Consider the following 20,610-nt stretch of genomic DNA (forward strand, 5'->3'; position numbering starts at 1 on the left):
GTCATGGTGGCCATGGTTGGGTGGTGACAGTCATGGATTGGTCATGGTGGCCATGGTTGAGTCATGGTGGCCATGGAAGGTTTATGGTGGCCATGATTGGGTCATGGTGGCCTTGGATTGGTCATGGTGGCTGTGGGTGGCGATGGCCATGGATTGGTCATGGTGGCCATGGTTGGGTGGTGATGGTCAGGGATTGGTCATGGTGGCCATGGATTGGTCATGATGGTCATGGTTGAGTCATGGTGGCCATGGTTGATAGTGGTGGCCATGGAAGGTTTATAGTGGCCATGATTGGGTCATGGTGGCCATGGATTGGTCATGGTGACCTTGGTTGAGTTGTGGTGGTCATAGATTGGTCATGGGGGCCATGGATTGGTCATGGAGTCCATAGTTTTGTCCCAGTGGCGCTGTCACTGGGGCATGGTGGCCATGGACTCATCATGGTGGCCATGCAAGAGTCATGGTGGCCATGGTTGGGTCATGGTGGCCACGGATTGGTCATGGTGGCCACAGAGGGCCACAATGGGGCTATCACCACACCTGGGGAACTCACGGCCACCAACGTCATCTCAGCTGGTAGCCCAGGGCCAGCAGAGACGGAGACCCCACAGCCACCACCCTGACCCCCCTAGGGACCCCCAAGGGTCATCCAATGGTCACCCTATGGTCACCTCATGGTCACCACATGGTCACCCCATGGTCACCCAATGGTCACCCAGTGGTCACCCAGTGGCCACCCAGTGGCAACCCCATGGTCACCCCATGGTCACCCAATGGTCACCCCATGGTCACCCAATGGTCACCGCAAGGCCACCACATGGTCACCTCATGGTCACCACATGGTCACCACATGGTCACTCCATGGTCACTCCATGGTCACCTCATGGTCACCACGTGGCCACCCCATGATCACCCAATGGTCACCCCATGGCCACCCAATGGTCACCCAATGGTCACCCCGTGGTCACCCCATGGTCACCTCATGGTCACCACATGGTCACCTCATGATCACCCCATGATCACCCAATGGTCACCCCATTGTCACCCCGTGATCACCCCATGATCACCCAATGGTCACCCCATGGTCACCACATGGTCACCCCATGGTCACCCCATGGTCACCACATGGTCACCCAATGGTCACCCCATGGTCACCTCATGGTCACCACATGGTCACCCAATGATCCCCAAATGGCCACCCAATGGTCACCTCATGGTCACCACATGGTCACCCAATGATCCCCAAATGGCCACCCAATGGTCACCCAGTGGTCACCCCATGGTCACCCAGGACCCCCCCAGCCCCCGTGGTCACTCACGGTCCCTCGCTGGACATCACAGTGTCCCAGCCGTTGTCACAGACCAGCCTGACCCCGTTCAGCCCCGTGTCGTCCCCAAAAAATCCCTGGTAGCGTTCCACCTGGAGAACCCCAACATCTGTCACCCCTGTGTCCCCAAATGTCCCCTGTGTGTGTCCCCAAATCCCCAAATGTCCCCAAATCCCCCCACGTGTGTCTCCAAATTCCCATGTCCCCAAATATCCTGTATGTGTCCCCAAATCCCCTGTGTCCCCAACTCCCCATGTCCCCAAATTCCCTGTGTGTGTCCCCAAATCCCCATGTCCCCAAATCCCCCCACTCGTGTCCCCAAATCCCCATGTCCCCAACTCCCCCCATGTCACCCTCCCATGTGTGCCCCAGGTGTCACCCGAACCCTGCAGGTCCCTCCAAGTGTCCCCACAACCCCCCTGTGTCCCCCAAATCCCCTCGTGTCCCCATCCCTGTGTCCCCTTAAAATCCCTCGATGTCCCCAACCTTCTGTGCCCCCAAACCCTGCTGTCCCCTGCTCTGTCACCCCTGTGTCCCCCCAAATCCTCCTTGTCCCACCAAATCCCCTTGTGTCCCCATCCTTGTGTCTCCCCTGTGTTCCCTTAAAATCCCTCGATGTCCCCAACCCTCTGTCCCCCCAAGCCCCGCTGTCCCCTGCTCCATGTCACCCCCTGTGTCCCCCAAATCCCCCATGTCCCTACTCTGTGCCACCTCCCTTGTCCCCCCAAGTCCCCTCCTGTCCCCAATCCTGTGTCCCCTAAATCCCCCATGTCCCCCCAAATCCCCCAGTGTCCCCAAGTCTGTGTCCCCCAAACCCTCTGTCCCCACTCCGTGCCACCTGTCCCCCATTGTCCCCTCAAATCCCTCCATGTCCCCCAAATCCCCCAGTGTCCCCACCCTGTGTCCCCAAACCCCACTCTGTCCCCTCCACGTCCCCCCAACCCCTCCCTGTCCCCACCCCTCCATGTCCCCACCCCCTGTCCCCTCCCAGTGTCCCCAACCCCCCCCAGATGTCACCTTCAGCTGGACGCCGATGGCCACAGAGCCCTGGGGACAGAGCTCGGGGTCACCCCAGTCCCCCCAGGGTCCCCCGTTTGTCACCTCGAGGATCGCGGGGATGGTGTGACACAACCTGGCCTGGGTGGCCAGGGCCACCCTGGGGGCCACCAGGGCCACCAGCAGGGCCACCAGCAGGGCCACCCAGGGGTGTGGGGACAGAGCCATGCCTGGTGTCACCGCGGGCTTTACAAGCCACCGGAGTGACCACCGTGGGGACACTGGGAGGGACTGGGAGGGACTGGACGGCCACCTATGGGGAGGTGCCACGTGTGCCACCACCGCCCAGATGTCACCAGTGGGGACAACGACCCAGGGGACACCCCGGGAGCAGCCGAGAGGGATTTTGGTGAAGTTCCAGGTTGGTTTCAGTTTCATTTTGGGGTTTTATTCCTGGAAATGATTCCCAAACCATCCAAGGCCACCAGGAGATGTCACCAGGAGTGTCCTGATCCCGACAGGAACCCCAAAAGCCACCTGGGGGGACACTCTGGACACCTCTGAGGACACCCTGAGCACCCTGAGACCTCCTCAGGTGTCACCAGGGGTGTCCTGGAGCTCCTGAAGGTCTCCGTGGAGATCTCCAGGTGCTTCTCGGGATCCACCTGGAGCTCCTGAAACCCCCAGGGGTGACCTGGGGACATCCAGGACCTTCTCAGGTGTGTCACCATCGTGTCGTGGTGGCCCTGGGTTGGTGACAATGGCCGTGGTTGGGTCATGGTACCACTTATGCCCCAAAATTGGGTTTTTTCCCCCAAAATTTGGGGAGTTTTGCCCGAAATTCAGGTCTTTTCCTTCAAAATTCAATCCCCTGGTAAAAGGCACTGTGGGGATTCGAACTCAGGATCTCCTGTTCACCTTAACCAGGCACTTTGACCAACTAAGTAGCCGAAATTTGGGGTTTTTCCCCTAAAATTTGGGGATTTTCCCCCAAAATTCAGTGGCTTTGGCCCAAAATTCAGGTCTTTTCCCCCAAAATTCGGTCCCGCGATAAAAGGCATCGCTGGGATTCGAACTCATGATCTCCGGTTCATTTTTACTAGGCGCTTTAACCAACGAAATCCTTGAAATTCAGGAATTTTCCCCTAAAATTCGGGGGTTTTCCTCTAAAATTCGGATTTTCTCCTCTAAAATTCGGGGGGTTTTTCCCCTAAAATTCAGGTTTTTGCCTCTAAAACTCGGGGATTTTCCCCTAAAATTCGGGTTTTCTCCCCTAAAATTCAATTCCCCTTTAAAAAGGCACTGCTGGGATTCGAACTCAGGATCTCCTGTTCACTTTAACCAGGCGCTTTAACCAAATAAACCCTCGAAATTTGGGTTTTTTCTCCTAAAATTCGGGGGGTTTCCCCTAAAATTCGGGGATTTTTGCCTGAAATTCGGGTCTTTTCCCCCAAAATTCGATCCCCCGGTTAAAGGCACTGCTGGGATTCGAACTCATGATCCTCGTGTTCACTTTAACCAGGTGCTTTGACCAAGTCCCCGAAATTCAGTATTTTTCCCCTAAAATTCGGGGGTTTTCCCCTAAAATTCGGGGTTTTTTCCCTAAAATTCAGGGGTTTTTACCCGAAATTCGGGTCGTTTCCCCCAAAATTCGATCCCCCAGTAAAAGGCACAGCTGGGATTCGAATTTGAAATCTCCTGTTCACTTTAACCAACTCAACCCCGGAATTTGGATTTTTTTCCCACTAAAATTCGGGGGTTTTACTCTAAAATTTGGTTGTTTTCCTCTAAAATTCGGGTTTTTTCCCCTAAAATTGGGAGGTTTCCCCCAGAAATTCGGGTTTTTTCCCCCAAAATTGGATCCCCTGATAAAGGCGTTGCTGGGATTCGAACCTGTGATCTCCTGTTCACCTTAACCAGGCGATTTAACCAACTAAACCCCGACAATTCGGGCTTTTTTCCACTAAAATTCGGGGGTTTTCCCCTAAAATTCAGAGGTTTTCCCAGAAATTCTGGGGTTTTCGCCCGAAATTCGATTTTTCCCCACCAAAATTCGGATTTTTCCCCTAAATTTCAGGGGATTTTCCCCTAAATTTTGGGCTTTTTCTCCTAAAATTCGGGTGGTTTCGTCCGAAATTCGGGTTTTTTCCCCCAAAATTCGGCATTTCACCCCATATGAAGAATCCCCCGTTAATTGGGGTCCCCCCCAAAAAGGGGATTGTCCCCCCAAAATTCGGTCCTGCGGTAAAAGACACGCTGGGATTCGAACCTGGGATTTCCTGATCACTTTTACCAGGCGCTCCAACCAACTAAGTCCCCGAAATTTGGTGTTTTTCCCTAAAATTCGGGTCTTTTCCCCCAAAATTCGATCCCCTAATAAAGGCATCGCTGGGATTTGAACTCTCGAATTCCTGATCACTTTAACCAGCTCAACCCCCGAAATTCGGGGTTTTTTCCCCTAAAATTCGGGTCTTTTCCCCTAAAATTCGGGTTTTTTCCTCTAAATTTCGGGGTTTTTCGCCTAAAATTCGTGGTTTTTTTTTTCACCCAAAATTAAGGTTTTCCCCCCCTAAATTCGGGTTTTTTTTCCCCTAAAATTCGGGTCTTTTCCCCCCAAAATTCTGTTCTCCGCTAAAAGGCACCGCTGGGATTCGAACCCAGGATCTCCTGTTTACTAGATAGGCGCTTTGACCAACTAAACCCTCGAAATTCGGGATTTTTCCCCTAAAATTCAGGTTTTCTCCCCTAAGGGTCAGGTTTTTTTCCTCTAAAACTCGGGGGGTTTTCCCCAAAATTCGGGTTTTTCCCCCAAAATTCTGTTCCCCGCTAAAAGGCACCGCTGGGATTCGAACCCAAGATCTCCTGTTTACTAGACAGGCGCTTTAACCTACTAAACCCTCGAATTTCAGGGTTTTTTCCTCTAAAATTCGGGCTATTTCCTCTAAAATTCGGGGGTTTTCTCCTGAAATTCGGGTTTTCACCCCTAAAACTCAAGTTTTCTCCCCCAAAATTGGGGGTTTTTCCCCAAAATTCGGTTCCCCGGTAAAAGGCACCGCTGGGATTCGAACCTATGATCTCCTGTTTACTAGACAGGCACTTTAACCAACTAAACCCTCGAATTTCGGGGTTTTTTCCTCCAAAATTCGGGCTATTTCCTCTAAAATTCGGGGAGTTTCTCCTGAAATTCGGGTTTTCACCCCTAAAACTCGGATTTTCTCCCCCAAAATTCGGTTTTTCCCCCCAAAATTGGGTCCCCCGGTAAAAGGCACCGCTGGGATTCGAACCCAGGATCTCCTGTTTACTAGACAGGCGCTTTAACCAACTAAGCCACGGCGCCGCCTGAGCCGCTCGCGCCATCGGCTCCTTCCCCCGACTGCAGCGCGCATGCGCGGGGGGATGTGGGGAAATTTGGGGGGAAAATGGGGGCATTTGGGGGGAAATAAGGGGAATTGGGGGAAAATTTGGGGTGGGAAAATGGGGAAATCTGGGGAGAATTGGGGTGAGATAAGGAGGGAATTTGGGGGAATTGGGGGAATTTGGGGCGAATTGAGGGGTGGGACAAGGGGGGATTTGGGGGAAAATAGGGTGGAAAAATAGGGCGAATTGGGGGATTTGGGGAAATTTGGGCGGAATTAGGGGTTAGATAAGAGGAGATTTGGGGGAAAATTTGGGGGAAATTGGGGTGGGATAAGGGGGGAAATTGTGGGGGAATTGGGGTGAGATAAGGGCGAAATATGGTGGAAATTTGGGGAGAATTGGGAGGAATTTGGGTTGGAAAATGAGGGAAATTTGGGGGAAATCTGGGGGAATTGAGGGTGGGATAAGGGAGGGATTTGGGGGAATTGGGGTGGGAAAATAGGGGAAACTGGGGTGCGAATTGGGGATTTGGGGAAAACAAGGAATTGGGGGCAAAATGAGGGAATTTGGGGAAAATTTGGGGGAATTAGGGATAAGGGGGATTTGGGGGAATTAGGGGGAAAATGGGGAAATTGGGGGAAAGTGGGAGAAATTGGGGGCTGGAAAGGGGAGATTTGGGAGAAATTGGGGGTGAGATAAGGGGGATTTGGGGGATTTAGGGAAAATGGGGGAAATTTTGGGGGAATTGAGGTGAGATAAGGGGGAAGTTTAGGGGGAACTGAGAGGAAATCTGGGAGGAAAATGAGGGAAATTTGGGGGAATTGAGGGGTGGAAGAAGGAGGGATTTGGGGAAAATAGGGGTGGAAAATGGGGAGAATTGGCGGGAATCGGGGTGGGATAAGGGGAAAATTTGGGGGGACTTGGCGGGAAAATGGGAGGATAAGGGGGGATTTGGGGTGGGAGAAGGGAGGGAAATTTGGGGGGAAAACGGGGCTGGGGGTTTAGTGGGAATTTGGGGCTGGGGGTTTCACAGGGATTCCCCCATGGCCAGCTGAAATTTGGGGCTGGGGGTTTCATGGAGATTCCCATGGCCAGCTGGAATTTGGGGCTGGGGGTTCAGTGGGAATTTGGGGTTGGGGGTTTCACGGGGATTCCTCCATGGCCAGCAGGAATTTGGGGCTGGGGGTTTCATGGAGATTCCCATGGCCAGCTGGAATTTGGGTCGGGGGGGGTTTCACGGCGCCAACGCCACCCCGAATGTCACACGCCTGTCACTCGTGTCCGTTTCGCCCCTAGGCGGGTCTCGAACCGGGATTCTCCCGGTCCCCGGGCGGCGCCGCTGCCGCTGCGCCACAGAGCCGCCGGGGGAGCGATGGCGGCGGGGGCGGCGCCACTCGCGGCGTGGGGAGTTCCTCGCGTGGGGGTGAAATTTGGGGTTTTTGGGTGGGTTTTGGGGGGATTTTGGGGGGTCCTGGGGGGTTTGATTCACTCGTGGGTGTCACAACGAGGGTCCCGCGCGTGGGAGGGCGAAATCTGGGGGTCCTGGGTGGGTTTTGGGGAACTTTGGGGGGGATTTTTGGGTTTTTTTAGGGGGGCTTATGTCACCCGTGGGGTGTCACGGGGAGGTCCCACGCGTGGGAGGTAAAATTTAGGGGGTCCTGAGTGTCCCAGGGCTGGTTTTGGGGTTATTTTGGGAGGTTTTGTGTCACTCGTGGGGTTCCCACGCGTTGGGGGGGCTTGGGGTTCCTCCCCCGAAATTTGGGGTGTCCTGGGGGAATTTTGGGTGTTTTTGGGATTTTTTTTGGATTTTTCTTTGTGTCACTCGTGGGCTTCCCACGCTTTGGGAGGGGAAACCTTGGGGTGTCCTGGGGTTTTTTTGGGGTTTTGGGGGAATTTTGGAGTTTTTTTTTTTATTTTTTTTGGTGTCACCCGTGGGGTTCCTACGCTTTGGGAGGGGAAATTTTGGGGTGTCCTGGGGGGATTTTGGGATTTTTTTTGGGATTTTTTTTTTGGTGTCACCCGTGGGATTCCCACGCTTGGGGGGATTTGGGGTTCCCCCCCCGAAATTTGGGGTGTCCTGGGGTGTTTTTGGGATTTTTGGGGTTTTGGGGGAATTTTGGAGTTTTTTTGGGATTTTTTTTGTGTCACCCGTGGGATTCCCACGCTTGGGGGGTTTGGGGTTCCCCCCCCCCAAATTTGGGGTGTCCTGGGGTGTTTTTGGGATTTTTTGGGGGATTTTTTTTTGGTATCACTCGTGGGGTTCCCACGCTTGGGGTTCCCTCCTAGAAATTTGGGGTGTCCTGGGGTGGTTTTGGGATTTTTTTTGGGATTTGTTTTTTGGTGTCACCCGTGGGGTTCCCCCACTCCCACCGCCGGTTTCCATGGCAACGCGGGGATGCTCAGTTGCCATGACAACGCGGGGATGGGGGGAGGGGGGAGGGGGGGATTCCCGCCTTTCCCCTCCCCCACCGGGGGTCACCCCCAAGGACGGGGGGGGGGGGGTGGGGGAGGGGCGGGGTCAGCGGTGACGTCACCAGCGCCCCTCCCCCCCCTCACGTTCCCACGCGCTTTTTGGGGGGGGAGGGGCGGGGTGGGGGAGGGGCGATGATGCCGCAGGGTGAATCATCCGCCTTTTGGGGGGGAGGGGAGGGGAGGGGAGGGGGAGAGACCCGCATGGCCCCCCCGGGCCCTATGGACACCCTATAGACACCCTATGGACACCCTATAGACACCCTATGGAATCCTATAGACACCCTATGGAGACCCTATAGAAACCTATAGAATCCTATGGATACCCTATGGACACCCTATGGACATCCTATGGAATCCTATAGAGCCCCATGGACACCCTATGGGACCCTATAGAAACCTATAGAACCCTATGGATACCCCATGGGACCCTATGGATACCCTATGGACACCCTATGGAGACCCTATAGAGACCTATAGAATCCTATGGACACCCTATGGGACCCTATAGAATCCTATGGACAACCTATAGAATCCTATAGAGCCCTATGGATACCCTATGGACATCCCATAGAGCCCTATGGACACCCTATGGGACCCTATAGAAACCCCCCGGGCCCTATGGATACCCTATGGAATCCTATAGAGCCTTATGGACACCCTGAGGACACCCTATAGAAACCCCCCAGGCCCTGTGGAGACCCTATAGACACCCTATGGAATCCTATGGACACCCTATAGACATCTTATGGAGCCCTATAGAACCCTATGGACACCCTATAAAATCCTATTGAAACCCCCCAGGCCCTATGGATACCCTATGGACACCCTATAGAAACCTATGGCCCTCTGTAGACCCCCCACAGCCCCCCCATAGCCCCTCACCCTATAGACCCCCATGGCCCCCTATGGCCTCCTATACCCCACTCACCCTATAGCCCCCTATTGCCCCATAGACCCCCCCAACAGCCCCTATAGGCCCCTAAACCCCTCACCCATAGACCCTAATAACCATCCATATCCCCTATAGCCCTCATATAGCCCCCTATAGCTCCCCTGTATCCCCCTCACCCTACAACCCCATATATAACCCCATATAACCCCTATATCTCCCCATACTCCCCTCACCCTATAACCCCCAATAACCTCCTGTGTCCCCAATATCCCCCATATCCCCTATAGCCCCCATACCCCCACCCTATAACCCCTATAACCCCTATAGCCCCCATACTCCCTTCACCCTATAACCCCTTTAGCCTCCTATATCCCTCTATATTCTCCTCCCCCTATAACCCCATACATAACCCCTATATCCCCTATAGGCCCCATATCCCCTCACCCTATCCCCTTACAGCCCCCCATATCCCCTATAGCCCCCATACCCTCACCCTATAACCCCCCATAACCATCCATATCCCCTATAGCCCCCATACCCCAGCCGCAGCTGCAGCTCGGTCCATGACTGACCCCCCATAAACCCCTAAACCCCTCACCCTATAGATCCCCTATAACCCCATATATCTCTTCTATCCCCTTATAACCGCCTATGTGTTCCCTATAACCCCATATATAACCCCCCATATCCCCTATAGCCCCTTGCTATACCTCCTCACCCTATAACCCCTACAACCCCTATAAGCCCCTATATCCCCTATAAACCCTCACCCTATAACCCCATATATCTCTTCGTCTATCCCCTTATAACCTCCTATGTGTTCCCCTATAACCCCATATATAACCCCCCATATCCCCTATAGCCCCCTATACCTCCCTCCCCTATAACCCCCAATAATCCCCCATATCCCCCCATCCCCTAGCCCCCATACCCCCTCACCCTATAACTCCCAATAACCACCCCATATCCCCTATATCCCCTATAGCCCCCATACCCTATAACCCCTATAACCCCCAATAACTCCTATAGCTCCCTCACCCTATAACCCCATATATAACCCCATGTATCCCATATATCCCCTATAACCCACTCAGCCTATAACCCCCTATAACCCCCAATAACCCCTTATATCCCCCATACCATCCTCATCCTATAACCCCATATGTAACTCCTGCATATCCCCTATAAACCCACTCACCCTATAATCCCCAATAACCCTCCATAACCCCCATATCCCCCTATAGCTCCCTCACCCTATAACCCCAATAACCCCATATAATCCCCTATAGCCCCCATACCCTATAACCCCCAACAACTTCCCCCATATCCCCCTATACCCCCTCACCCTATAACCCCCAATAACCCCATACAATCCCCTATAGCCCCCATACTCCCCTCACCCTATAACTCCCCAATAACCCCATACAATCCCCTATAGCCCCCATACTCCCTCACCCTATAACCCCAATAACCCCATACAATCCCCCTATATCCCCTCACCCTATAACCCCTATAACCCTCCATAACCCCCATATCCCCCTTATAGCTCCCTCACCCTATAACCCCCAATAACCCCTATATCCCCTATAGCCCCCATACCCTATAACCCCTATAACTCCCAATAACTCCTATAGCTCCTCACCCTATACCCCAATAACCCCTATAACTCCCCCATATCCCCATAACCCTCACCCTATAACCCCAATACCCCATACAATCCCCTATATCCCCCATACCCCCTCACCCTATAACCCCAATAACCCCATACAATCCCCTATATCCCCTATAGCCCCATACCCCCCGGCCGCAGCTGCAGCTCTCGGTCTGTGACTCACCCTCCCCTCCCCCTCCCCTCCTCTATAGCCCCCCAGGTGGGGAGGGGCTGAGCTCTATAAGGACCTCTCTGCTCTGCCCTCCCCCCACAGCTGCATTGGTGACTCACCTCGCCGCAGTGCTGGGGGGCGCCTATGGGGGATAGGGGCCTGGGGGCCGGGGGGGCTGGGGACACCCCGGGACCTATAGAGACCCATAGGAACCTATAGAGATCCATAGGAACCTATAGAGATCCATAGGGACCTATAGAAACCCATAGAAACCCACAGGGACCTATAGGGAGAGCTACAGTGACTATGGAGCCAGAGGCGCCTATGGGGGATATAGGGGCCTGGGGGGGGCCGGGGGGGGCTGGGGACACCCCGGGACCTATAGAGACCCATAGGGACCTATAGAGATCCATAGGAACCCATAGAAACCCATAGGGACCTATAGAGACCCATAGAAAGGGCTACAGTGACTATGGTGCCATAGGCGCCTATGGGGGATATAGGGGCCTGGGGGGGCCGGGGGGGGCTGGGGACACCCCGGGACCTATAGAGACCCGTTGGGACCTATAGACACCCATAGAGACCCATTGGGACCTATAGAGACCCATAGAAAGGGCTACAGTGACCTATGGAGCCATAGAAACCCATAGGGACCTATAGGGAGAGCTACAGTGACTATGGTGCCATAGGCGCCTATGGGGGATATAGGGGCCTGGGGGAGCCTGGAGACACCCTGGGACCTATAGAGACCCATAGGGAACTATAGACACCCATAGGGACCTATAGAGACCCATAGGGAGAGATCCAGTGACCTATGGAGCCATAGGGACCTATAGAAACCCATAGGGGGGGTTTGGGAACCTATGGAGCCATAGGGATCTATGGGGAAAGCTACAGTGACTTCTGGAGCCATAGGGATCTATGGGGACCTATAGGGAGAGCTGCAGTGACCTATGGAGCCATAGGGACTTATAGGCATCTATAGAAACCCATAGAGACCTATAGAAACCCATAGGGACCTATAGAGACCCATAGCAAGGGCTACGGTGACCTATGGAACCAAAGGGACCTATAGAGACCCAGAGAGGGGCCTAGAGGCACCCAGCACCCCATAGGGATGTATAGAGCCCTACAGGGGCGTCATGGAGATCTATGGGGACATATAGAGCCCTATAGGGGCCTCAGGGAGATCTATGGGGACATATAGAGCCCTATAGGAGCAGAGAGTCGCCTATAGAGAGCTGCCGGGAGGCGTGGAGGGAGGTATGGATTGGTTCACCTATAGAGAGCGAGGCTGTGGGAACGGCGTGGAGGGGTGGAGGGGATGTGTAGGGAGTGCGTAGGGGATGTGTAGGGGATGTGTAGGAAGTGTGTAGGGGATGTGTAGGTGTGTGTAGGGTGTGAGTAAGGTGTGTGTAGGGTGTGCGTAGGGTCTGTGTAGGTGTATGGGGGTGTTTAGGGGGTGTGTAAGGGTGTAGGGTATGTGTAGGGGATGTGTAGGTGTGTATGATATGTGTGTAGGGCGTGTGTAAGGTATGTGTAGAGGGTGTGAGTAGGGTCTGTGTAGGAGTATGGGGGTGTTTAGGGGGTGTGTAAGGGTGTAGGATATGTGTAGGGGATGTGTAGGTGTGTATGATATGTGTGTAGGGCGTGTGTAAGGAATGTGTAGAGGGTGTGAGTAGGGTCTGTGTAGGAGTATGGGGGTGTGTAGGGTGTGTGTAGGGTATGTGTGTAGGGTGTGTGTAGGGTGTGTGTAAGGTGTGTGTAGGGGGTGTGTAGAGGGTGTGTAGGGCGTGTGTAGGGTGTGTGTAGGGTGTGTGTAGGGTGTGTGTAGAGGGTGTGTAGGGTGTGTGTAAGGTGTGTAGGGGATGTGTAGGTGTGTATGATATGTGCGTAGGGGGTGTGTAGGGTATGTGTAGGTGTACAGGGTGTGTGTGTAGGGTGTGAGTAAGGTGTGTGTAGGGTGTGTGTAGGGTGTGTGTAGGGTGTGTGTAGGGTGTGTGTAAAGGGTGTGTAGGGTGTGTGTAAGGTGTGTGTAAGGTCCGTAGGAGTCTATGGGGTATTTCGGGGTCTCCATGTGTGTCACACCCTCCAAATTCACTCCCCCACCCCATTCATCCCCTCTACCCCATTCATTCATCCCCTCTACCCCATTCATTCATGCCTCTGCCCCATTCATTCATTCATTCATTCATCCCCTCTGCCCCATTCATTCATCCCCTCTGCCCCATTCATTCATCCCCTCTGCCCCATTCATCCTTTTCCTCATTCATCACTTTGCCCCATTCATTCACTCCTCTGCCCCATTCATTCATCCCTCTGCCCCACTCATTCACCTCCTCTGCCCCATTCATCCTTTTCCCCATTCATCCCTTTGCCCCATTTATTCATCCCTTTGCCCATTCATCCACTCAACCCCATTCATCCCTTTGCCCCCATTCATCTTTTGCCCCATTCATGCCCCCACCCCATTACCCCCCCACACCCCATTCATCCCTTTGCCCCATTCATTCATCCTTTGCCCCATTCATTACCCCCCCGGCCCCATTAATCCCCCCACCCCATTCATGCCCCCAAACCCATTCATCCCCCAGCCCCAAACTCCCCCAGCCCCATTAACGCCCGCCATTCATCCCTCCCCATTTCATTCACCCTCATCCCCACCCCATTCATCCTCTCACCCCATTAGCCCCCAACCCCATTCATTCCCCCAGCCCATTCATTCCCCCAACCCCATTACCCCCCAACCCCATTAGCCCCCAACCCCATTAACCCCCAGCCTCATTAACCCCCAGCCTCATTAACCCCAGCCTCATTAACCCCAACCCCATTACCCCCCAACCCCATTAGCCCCCAGCCCCACTAAACCCCCGCCATTCATCCCCCAGCCCCATTCATCCCCCAGCCCCGCCCCATCCCCCCCGCCCATTCATCCCCCGCGTTCATTCATTCATTCATTCATTCATCCCTCCATCCGTCCATCCCAGCCCGGCGGTGCTCTCTGCGCACGCGCGCGGCTCCCCCCCGACCCCACCCCTCCTTTCCCGGGCCCGGCCGGATTTATGAATGGGCCATTGACGTCATCGGAGACCCCCCACGTGGGGCCCCCGCGCGTATAAAGGGGGCGGAGCCGGCGCTGTCCGCGGTGCTGAAGGGCGAGACGAGACGGCGAGACCACCGCGACCCCCTCCCTCCCCCTTCTCCCCGGCTCGCCGCGACCCCTCCCTTCGCCGCCACCCCCCCGCGCGACCCCCGCTGTCACCGAGACCCCCCCGCACCGACACCACCCCTCCCCCCTTTTCGGGACCCCCCCCCAGCCTGGAAAAGGGGGGGAAACCCCCCGGATCGGCGGAGACCCCCCGGGAGCCGGTGAGTGCCCCTCCCCCCGTCTGCATTTATTTTTGGGTGGGGTCTCCCCTCCCCCAATTGGGATTTTTTTGGGGGGGGGGGCTGAAAAGATTCTGGGGGGGGCGGAAATTTGGGGTGGGGGGCAAATTTGGGGTGGGGTGAGTGGGGGATGGGCGCGCGTGGGTGTTTTCCCGAGCTGGGGGGGGATGGGCGCGCTGGGGGTGGGCGTGGCCGTGGGGGTGTTCCCGGGGGGGGGGAGGGGGTGTTTGGGTGGGGGGGGGTGGGAGATGCGGCGCGCGCAGTGCGGGGTGGGGGGGGAGGGGAGGGGAGGTGCTCACGTGCGCGGGAGTGCGCGTGCACGTGTGCCGCGGGGGCGCGCGCGCGTGGGAGGGAGCGCGAGCGGAGGTGCGAGCGCGTGTTCACGCGTGTGCTCCGTGTGTTTGCTGCGCGTTCACGCGTGTGTCTGTGTGTTCACGTGTGTGTTCCGTGTGTGCTCCGTGTGTTTTCTGCGTGTTCACGCGTGTGTCTGTGTGTGCTCCGCGTGTTTTCTCTGCGTGTTCACGCGTGTGTTCTGTGTGTGCTCCGTGTGTTTTCTCTGTGTGTTCCCTGCGTGTGAACACGCGTGTGATCTGCGCGCGTGTTCCGTGTGTGCACACGTGTGTTCCGTGTGTGCACACGCGTGCTCTGCGCGTGCACACGCGTGTTCTCTGCGTGTGTCCGGCGTGTCAACGCACGTGTGTCAGCGCGTGTCACCCGGCGTGAGTCACCCCGCGTGAGTCACGCTGCGTGTGTTCTCTGTGTGTGTTCTCTGTGTGTGTGTGTGTGTGTGTGTGCTGCCCGGGGTGTTCACACACGCGTGTCATTGTGTGTTCTGCGCGCGTGTCACCCTGCGTGTGTTCTCTGTGTGTGTACGTGTGTTCTCCGGGGTGTTCACCCGCGTGTGAGTGTGTGTTCTGTGTGAGTCACCCTGCGCGTGTTGCGTGTGAGTCACCAGGTGTGTGTCACCCTGCGTGTGTTCTCCGTGTGTGTTTGTGTGTTCCGTGTGTGTTCCCTCTGTGTGTGTGTGTGTTCCCCGCGTGTTCTGTGTGTTCACACGTGTGTGAGTGCCCCGTACGTTCACACACATGTGTGTGTGTTCCGTGTGAGTCACCCTGTGAGTCACTCCGTGTGTGTGCGTGTTCCCCGCATGTGTGTGCGTGTTCTGCGTGTTCACATGCGTGTGTGTCACCCTCCGTGAGTCACCCTGCGTGTGTGTTCCGTGTATGTATGTTCTCTGTGTGTTTGCCCGTGTCCGTGTGTTCACACGCGTGTGAGGATTCCCTGTGTGTTCCCATGTCTGAGTGCTCCCCGTGTGTTCACACGCGTGTTCTGCGCCCATGTTGTACACGCGTGTTCACACGTGTGTGTGTTCTCCATGTGTTCACACGCGTGTTCTGCGCCCGCGTTGTGCACGCGTGTTCACACGTGTGTGAATGTTCCCCGTGTGTTTCATGCCAGTTCCATGCGTGCACACGCGTGTTCAGTGCGCGTGTCCCCATTGTCCCCACGTGTCACCCCAGGGCGGATTTTGGGGGGAAGGAGGAGGAGGAGGAGTCACACCGAGATGAACCCAAAAAATCTGGGGGGGCTTAGGAGGGTCTGGGGGTGTCTGGGGGGACACAGGAGGGTCCTGGGGTGACACTGGTGACAATTGGGGGTCCTGGGGTGATACTGGTGACAATTGGGGGTGTCTCTGTGACTTGGGGGTCCTGGGGTGACATTGGTGGGGTCTGGGGGTGACACAGGAGGGTCCTGGGGTGACACCGGTGACATTGATGGGGTCTGGGGGTGCCACGGGGGTCCTGGGGTGACACGGGTGACATTGGGGGTCTCTGTCACTTGGGGTCCTGGGGTGACATTGGTGGGGTCTGGGGGTGACACAGGAGGGTCCTGGGGTGACACCGGTGACACGGGAGGGTCCTGGGGTGACACTAGTGACAATTGGGGGAGGTCTCTGTCACTTGGGGGGGTCCTGGGGTGACATTGGTGGGGTCTGGGGGTGACACGGGAGGGTCCTGGGGTGACATGGGTGACATTAGTGGGGTCCTGGGGTGACACGGGTGACATCTGGGATGTCTGGGGGTGACACCGGTGACCTGGGTGGGTCCTGGGGTGACACTGGTGACATTGGTAGGGTCTGGGGGTGACACAGGAGGGTCCTGGGGTGACACCGGTGACATTGGGGGGGGTCTCTGTCACTTGGGGGGGTCCTGGGGTGACATTGGTGGGGTCCTGGGGTGACACAGGAGGGTCCTGGGGTGACACGGGTGACATTGGTGGGGTCTGGGTGTGACACAGGAGGGTCCTGGGGTGACACGGGTGACATCGGGGGTGTCTGTGGGTGCCACGGGGGGGTCCTGGGGTGACACCGGTGACACGGGGATGTCTGGGGGTGACACCGGGGGTCCTGGGGTGCCACTGGGGGTGGGGGATGGGCACTCAGGGGGGGATCAACCCCAACTCGGGGTTCACCCCCCCCCTCACCCCTCCCTCGCCCCCCCCTTTTTCCAGGCGCCATGACGACCCCTCCGCCCCGCCCCCTCCGCAGCGCCGCCCTCCTGCTCTCCATCAGCCTGCTGGTCCAGAGCCGCCCCCAGCCCACCCCCGCGCCCCCCCGGCCCGCCCCCCAAACCCCCCCGGACACCCCCGAGACCCCCCAGCCCACCCCCCAGCCCCACTCCATCTCCAAGCGCTCCGCCGCTCCTCCTCCTCCTCCTCCGCCGCGCGACGTGCTGAAGGAGCTGGAGGAGCTCGGCAAGCTCCGCGCTGAGGCCAAACGGGACCGCGAGCGGGACCGGAGCAGGAACCGGGACTGGCCGAGCTCCCGGCAGCTCCGGCAGCAGCAGAGCCTGGAGCACCGGCTGCTCGAGCGGCGCTACGAGGAGCTGGCCGAGAGCCGGCGGCAGGCGCAGGCAGCCCGGAAAGCCGCGGCCGAGGAGGAGCGTTTGGCCGATCTGGCGTCGGATTTGCTGCTGAGGTATCTGCTGCGAGGGCCCGGAGCGGCCGTGGAGGAGGATAAGAGGTCCGAGGAGGAGGAGGAGGAGGAGGAGGAGGAGGAGGAGGAAGGGGTGGATGGAGGTGAGGGGTTTGGAGGTGATGGGAAGGAGGGGTTTGGACTCGGAGATGAACTCGGCGATGACCTCAGCGATGACCTCGACGGTCACTACAAGGACAGGTTTGGACTTGGCAATGACCTCAGCGATGACCTCGGTGGTCACTACAAGGGAAAGGACAGGTTTGGACTCGGTAATGACCTCAGCGATGACCTCAATGGCTACCAAGGCAAGGACAGGTTTGGCCTCAGCAATGACCTCAGCGATGACCTCAATGGTCACTACAAGGGCAAGGACAGGTTTGGCCTCAACGATGACCTCAACGGCTACCAAGGCAAGGACAGGTTTGGCCTCAGCAATGACCTCACCGATGACCTCGGCAATGACCTCGATGGCCGTGGCGGCTACAAAGGCAAGGACAGGTTCGGCCTCGGCAATGACCTCACCGACGACCTCGACGGCCACCACAAGGCCACCGCTGGCCACAAGTCCAAGGCCAGGTTCGGCCTCAGGGATGACCTCACCGGTGGCTACCAAGGCGGCTACGACGGCGCCGCCAACAAGGTCTTCAAGGTCAACCGGCGCTTCAAGGTCAAGGGCGGCGGCGGCGGCAACGAGGACTTCGGTGGCAACCTGAAGGCCAACGGTGGCTACGACGGCAATGACAACGACCTCGGGGGCAACGGCGGCTTCGAGGTCAGAGGCGACTTCGACGACGGCAACGGCGGCCTGGAAGACAACGAGATCCTCCCGGCCCGTGGCCACCGCCTGCCGGCCCGCGGCCAGCGCATCCCCAACGCCGTCCTGGAGCCGCCGGAAGTGACCGGCGCCGGGAATTCCGAGGAGATCCAACCCCAGGATCCGGCCGAGGTGGACGAGCTGGACCCGGGAACGATTGACCAGCTGATCGAGTTGTCCAGCAAGCTCCACCTGCCGGCCGACGACGTGGTGGACATCATCCACGACGTGGAGCAGAAGCGCAAGGAGGAGGCGGGAATGGCGATCGCGGGGATTTCGGGAATTTCGGGGATGATGGCGGCCGAGAGCCCCCCGAAGCCCCCCAGGCCCCGGCTGAGGCGGCCGGAGGAATTGCCGGGCAGGACTTTGGTGCCCCCCAGGCGTCCCCCACCCCCCCTGAGGGACAGGGAGCTGCAGAATTACCTGGAGAGGGTTTTGGGGAGTCCTCCCAGGGGGTATCCTTGAGGGACCCCAAAAATCCCGAAAAAAACCCCAAAATCCCACCCCGAAAAACCCCCCGAAACCACGCCGGGGGTATCCTTGAGGAACCCTGAAAAATCCCCAAAAAAATCCCCAAAAAAACACCCCAGGGGTATCCTTGAGGGGAGACCCCAAAAAAACCCCAAAATCGCCCCAAAACCCCCCCAGAAAAACCCCCAAACCACCCCGGGGGTATCCTTGAGGGACCCCAAAAAATCCCGAAAAAAACCCCAAAAACCACCCCAGAACCACCCCGGGCTATCCTCGAGGGGAGACCCCAAAATCTCCCAAAACACCCCAAAAAAAAAACCCCAAAAAATCCCAGAACTCTCCCGGGGTATCCTTGAGGGGAAACCCCAAAAATACCACCCAAAAAACCCCAAAATTCCCCCCAAAATCTCCTCCAAAAGTCCCCCGGGGTCACCCAACCCCCTCGAGATCCCCAAATACCCCAAAAAACCCCAAAATTCCCCCAAAATCCTCCCCATGCTCGGCTGTGTTTCTTCTCCCCAGCCCAGGGTCTTTCCCATTGGTCTGTGGCCACCAGTTGGCTCCTCCCAGTTCCTCCCAGTCCCTCCCAGTTCCTCCCAGTTCCTCCCAGTTCCTCCCAGTTCCTCCCAGTCCCTCCCAGTTCCTCCCAGTTCTCCCAGTTCCAGCCCTGGAGCTCTCCCAGTTCTCCCAGTCTGTGTCTCCCCAGTCCCTCCCAGTTCCAACTCCAGAACCTTTCCAGTTCTCCCAGTTCCAGACTTGGAGCTTCCCCCAGTTCCTCCCAGTTCCAGTCCTAGAACATTCCCAGTTTGCCCAGTTCTCCCAGTCCATGTCTCCCCGGTTTTCCCAGTTCCAGCCCCAGTTCCTCCCAGTCCCTCCCAGTTCCAACCCTAGAACTCTCCCAGTTCTCCCAGTCCGTGTCTCCCCAGTTCTCCCAGTTTCAGTTGCTCCCAGTTCCTCCCAGTTCCAGCCTCAGTTCCTTCCCAGTCCCTCCCAGTTCCTCCTGGTTCCAGTCCTAGAACCCTCCCAGTTCCCCCAGTATTCCCAGTTCCTGCCCTAGAACCTTCCCAGTTCTCCCAGTTCTCCCAGTTCTCCCAGTTCCAGCCCTAGAGCTGCTCCCAGTTCCTCCCAGTTCCAGGCTTGGAGCTTCTCCCAGTCCCTCCCAGTTCCTCCCAGTTCCAGCCCTGGAGATCTCCCAGTTCTCCCAGTCCGTGTCTCCCCAGTTCTCCCAGTCCCTCCCAGTTCCAACCCCAGAACCTTCCCAGTCCCTCCCAGTTCCAGGCTTGGAGCTTCTCCCAGTTCTCCCAGTTCCTCCCAGTCCCAGCCCTAGAACTCTCCCAGTTCTCCCAGTCTCTGTCAACCCAGTTTTCCCAGTTCCAACCCTAGAACCTTCCCAGTTCCTCCCAGTTCCAACTCCACAACTTTTCCAGTTCTCCCAGTTCCAGGCCTTGGAGCTACTCCCAGTTCCTCCCAGTTCCAGTCCCAGAACCTTCCCAGTTCTCCCAGTCTGTGTCTCCCCAGTTCTCCCAGTTCCAGCCTTGGAGTTCCTCCCAGTTCTCCCAGTTCCAGACTTGGAGCTTCCCCCAGTTCCTCCCAGTTTTCCCAGTTCATGTCTCCCCAGTTCTCCCAGTTCCTCCCCACTCCATCCCAGTTCCCTCCCAGTTTCCCAGAACTCTCCCAGTTCTCCCAGTTCCAGCCCGGGAGCTTCTCCCAGTTCCCTCCCAGTCTGTCCCAGTTCCAGCTCCAGTCTCTCCCAGTCTCTCCCAGTTTGTTCCCAGTTCCAGCTCCAGTCTCTCCCAGTCCATCCCAGTTTGTTCCCAGTCTCTCCCAGTCCCTCCCAGTTCCCCCCCAGTTTGTTCCCAGTCCATCCCAGTCTCTCCCAGTTTGTTCCCAGTTCCCTCCCAGTTTGTTCCCAGCCTCTCCCAGTCTCTCCCAGTCCCTCCCAGTTCCCTCCCAGTCCCTCCCAGTTCCCCGGGGGGTTTGCTGTAAATATTCCCCAATCACTAATTTTGCTAACGAATAAAAATGACTATTTTAGTACGAGTTACTCTCGTTCTTGGGGGGAGGGGCAGTTCTGACCCCCGGGGCAAATTTGG

General features: G+C 56.8%; 2 protein-coding genes, 2 long non-coding RNA genes and 1 other non-coding gene across 6 annotated transcripts in view; 3 read left to right on the top strand and 2 right to left on the bottom strand.

Annotated features, from left to right (window-relative positions):
• On the top strand, positions 1–642 carry LOC146423119 (uncharacterized). The gene is made up of 2 exons (XR_014847725.1): positions 1–79; positions 275–642. It is a non-coding gene; the product is annotated as an uncharacterized LOC146423119 (long non-coding RNA).
• Positions 1–17,675, bottom strand: part of LOC146423113 (uncharacterized) — a 51,995-nt gene extending 34,320 nt beyond the window's left edge. Inside the window, exon 1 of the long non-coding RNA XR_014847722.1 lies at positions 17,627–17,675. This is a non-coding gene — a long non-coding RNA (uncharacterized LOC146423113). The remainder of the gene's footprint in view (positions 1–17,626) is intronic.
• LOC146423114 (uncharacterized) overlaps positions 1–20,554 on the top strand; it is a 52,917-nt gene extending 32,363 nt beyond the window's left edge. Inside the window, exons 4-6 of the mRNA XM_085045201.1 lie at positions 19,661–20,057; positions 20,262–20,280; positions 20,367–20,554. Coding sequence (XP_084901327.1) covers positions 19,661–20,057; positions 20,262–20,280; positions 20,367–20,537 — 587 coding nt within the window. The 3' untranslated portion in view covers positions 20,538–20,554. The remainder of the gene's footprint in view (positions 1–19,660; positions 20,058–20,261; positions 20,281–20,366) is intronic.
• Positions 5,588–5,661, bottom strand: TRNAT-AGU (transfer RNA threonine (anticodon AGU)). Its single transcript has one exon. It is a non-coding gene; the product is annotated as a tRNA-Thr (tRNA).
• On the top strand, positions 13,924–18,941 carry LOC146423121 (uncharacterized). 2 transcript variants are annotated; one of them, XM_085045166.1, is made up of 4 exons: positions 13,924–14,237; positions 16,767–17,449; positions 17,510–18,491; positions 18,709–18,941. In XM_085045166.1, exons 2-4 carry the CDS (start codon positions 16,772–16,774, stop codon positions 18,726–18,728), a joined length of 1,680 nt encoding a protein of 559 aa, XP_084901292.1. In that variant the 5' UTR covers positions 13,924–14,237; positions 16,767–16,771; the 3' UTR covers positions 18,729–18,941. The 2 variants fall into 2 exon arrangements, with proteins under 2 accessions (XP_084901292.1, XP_084901291.1); XM_085045165.1 differs by having other exon boundaries at positions 16,767–18,491.
• Positions 20,555–20,610: the final 56 nt, after the last annotated feature.

The sequence above is a fragment of the Lichenostomus cassidix genome, unplaced genomic scaffold (genome assembly GCF_008360975.1).
Source record: "Lichenostomus cassidix isolate B80296 unplaced genomic scaffold, HeHo_3.0 HiC_scaffold_34, whole genome shotgun sequence".
Taxonomy (NCBI): domain Eukaryota; kingdom Metazoa; phylum Chordata; class Aves; order Passeriformes; family Meliphagidae; genus Lichenostomus; species Lichenostomus cassidix.

Bases quoted from the DNA above. Each gene is read 5' to 3' on its own strand.
- LOC146423121 (XM_085045165.1), top strand. From the start codon at position 16,772: ATGACGACCCCTCCGCCCCGCCCCCTCCGCAGCGCCGCCCTCCTGCTC. The intron at 18,492-18,708 runs CTCCCAGGGGGT...AAACCCCCAAAC, and splicing joins GGAGAGGGTTTTGGGGAGTC to CACCCCGGGGGTATCCTTGA.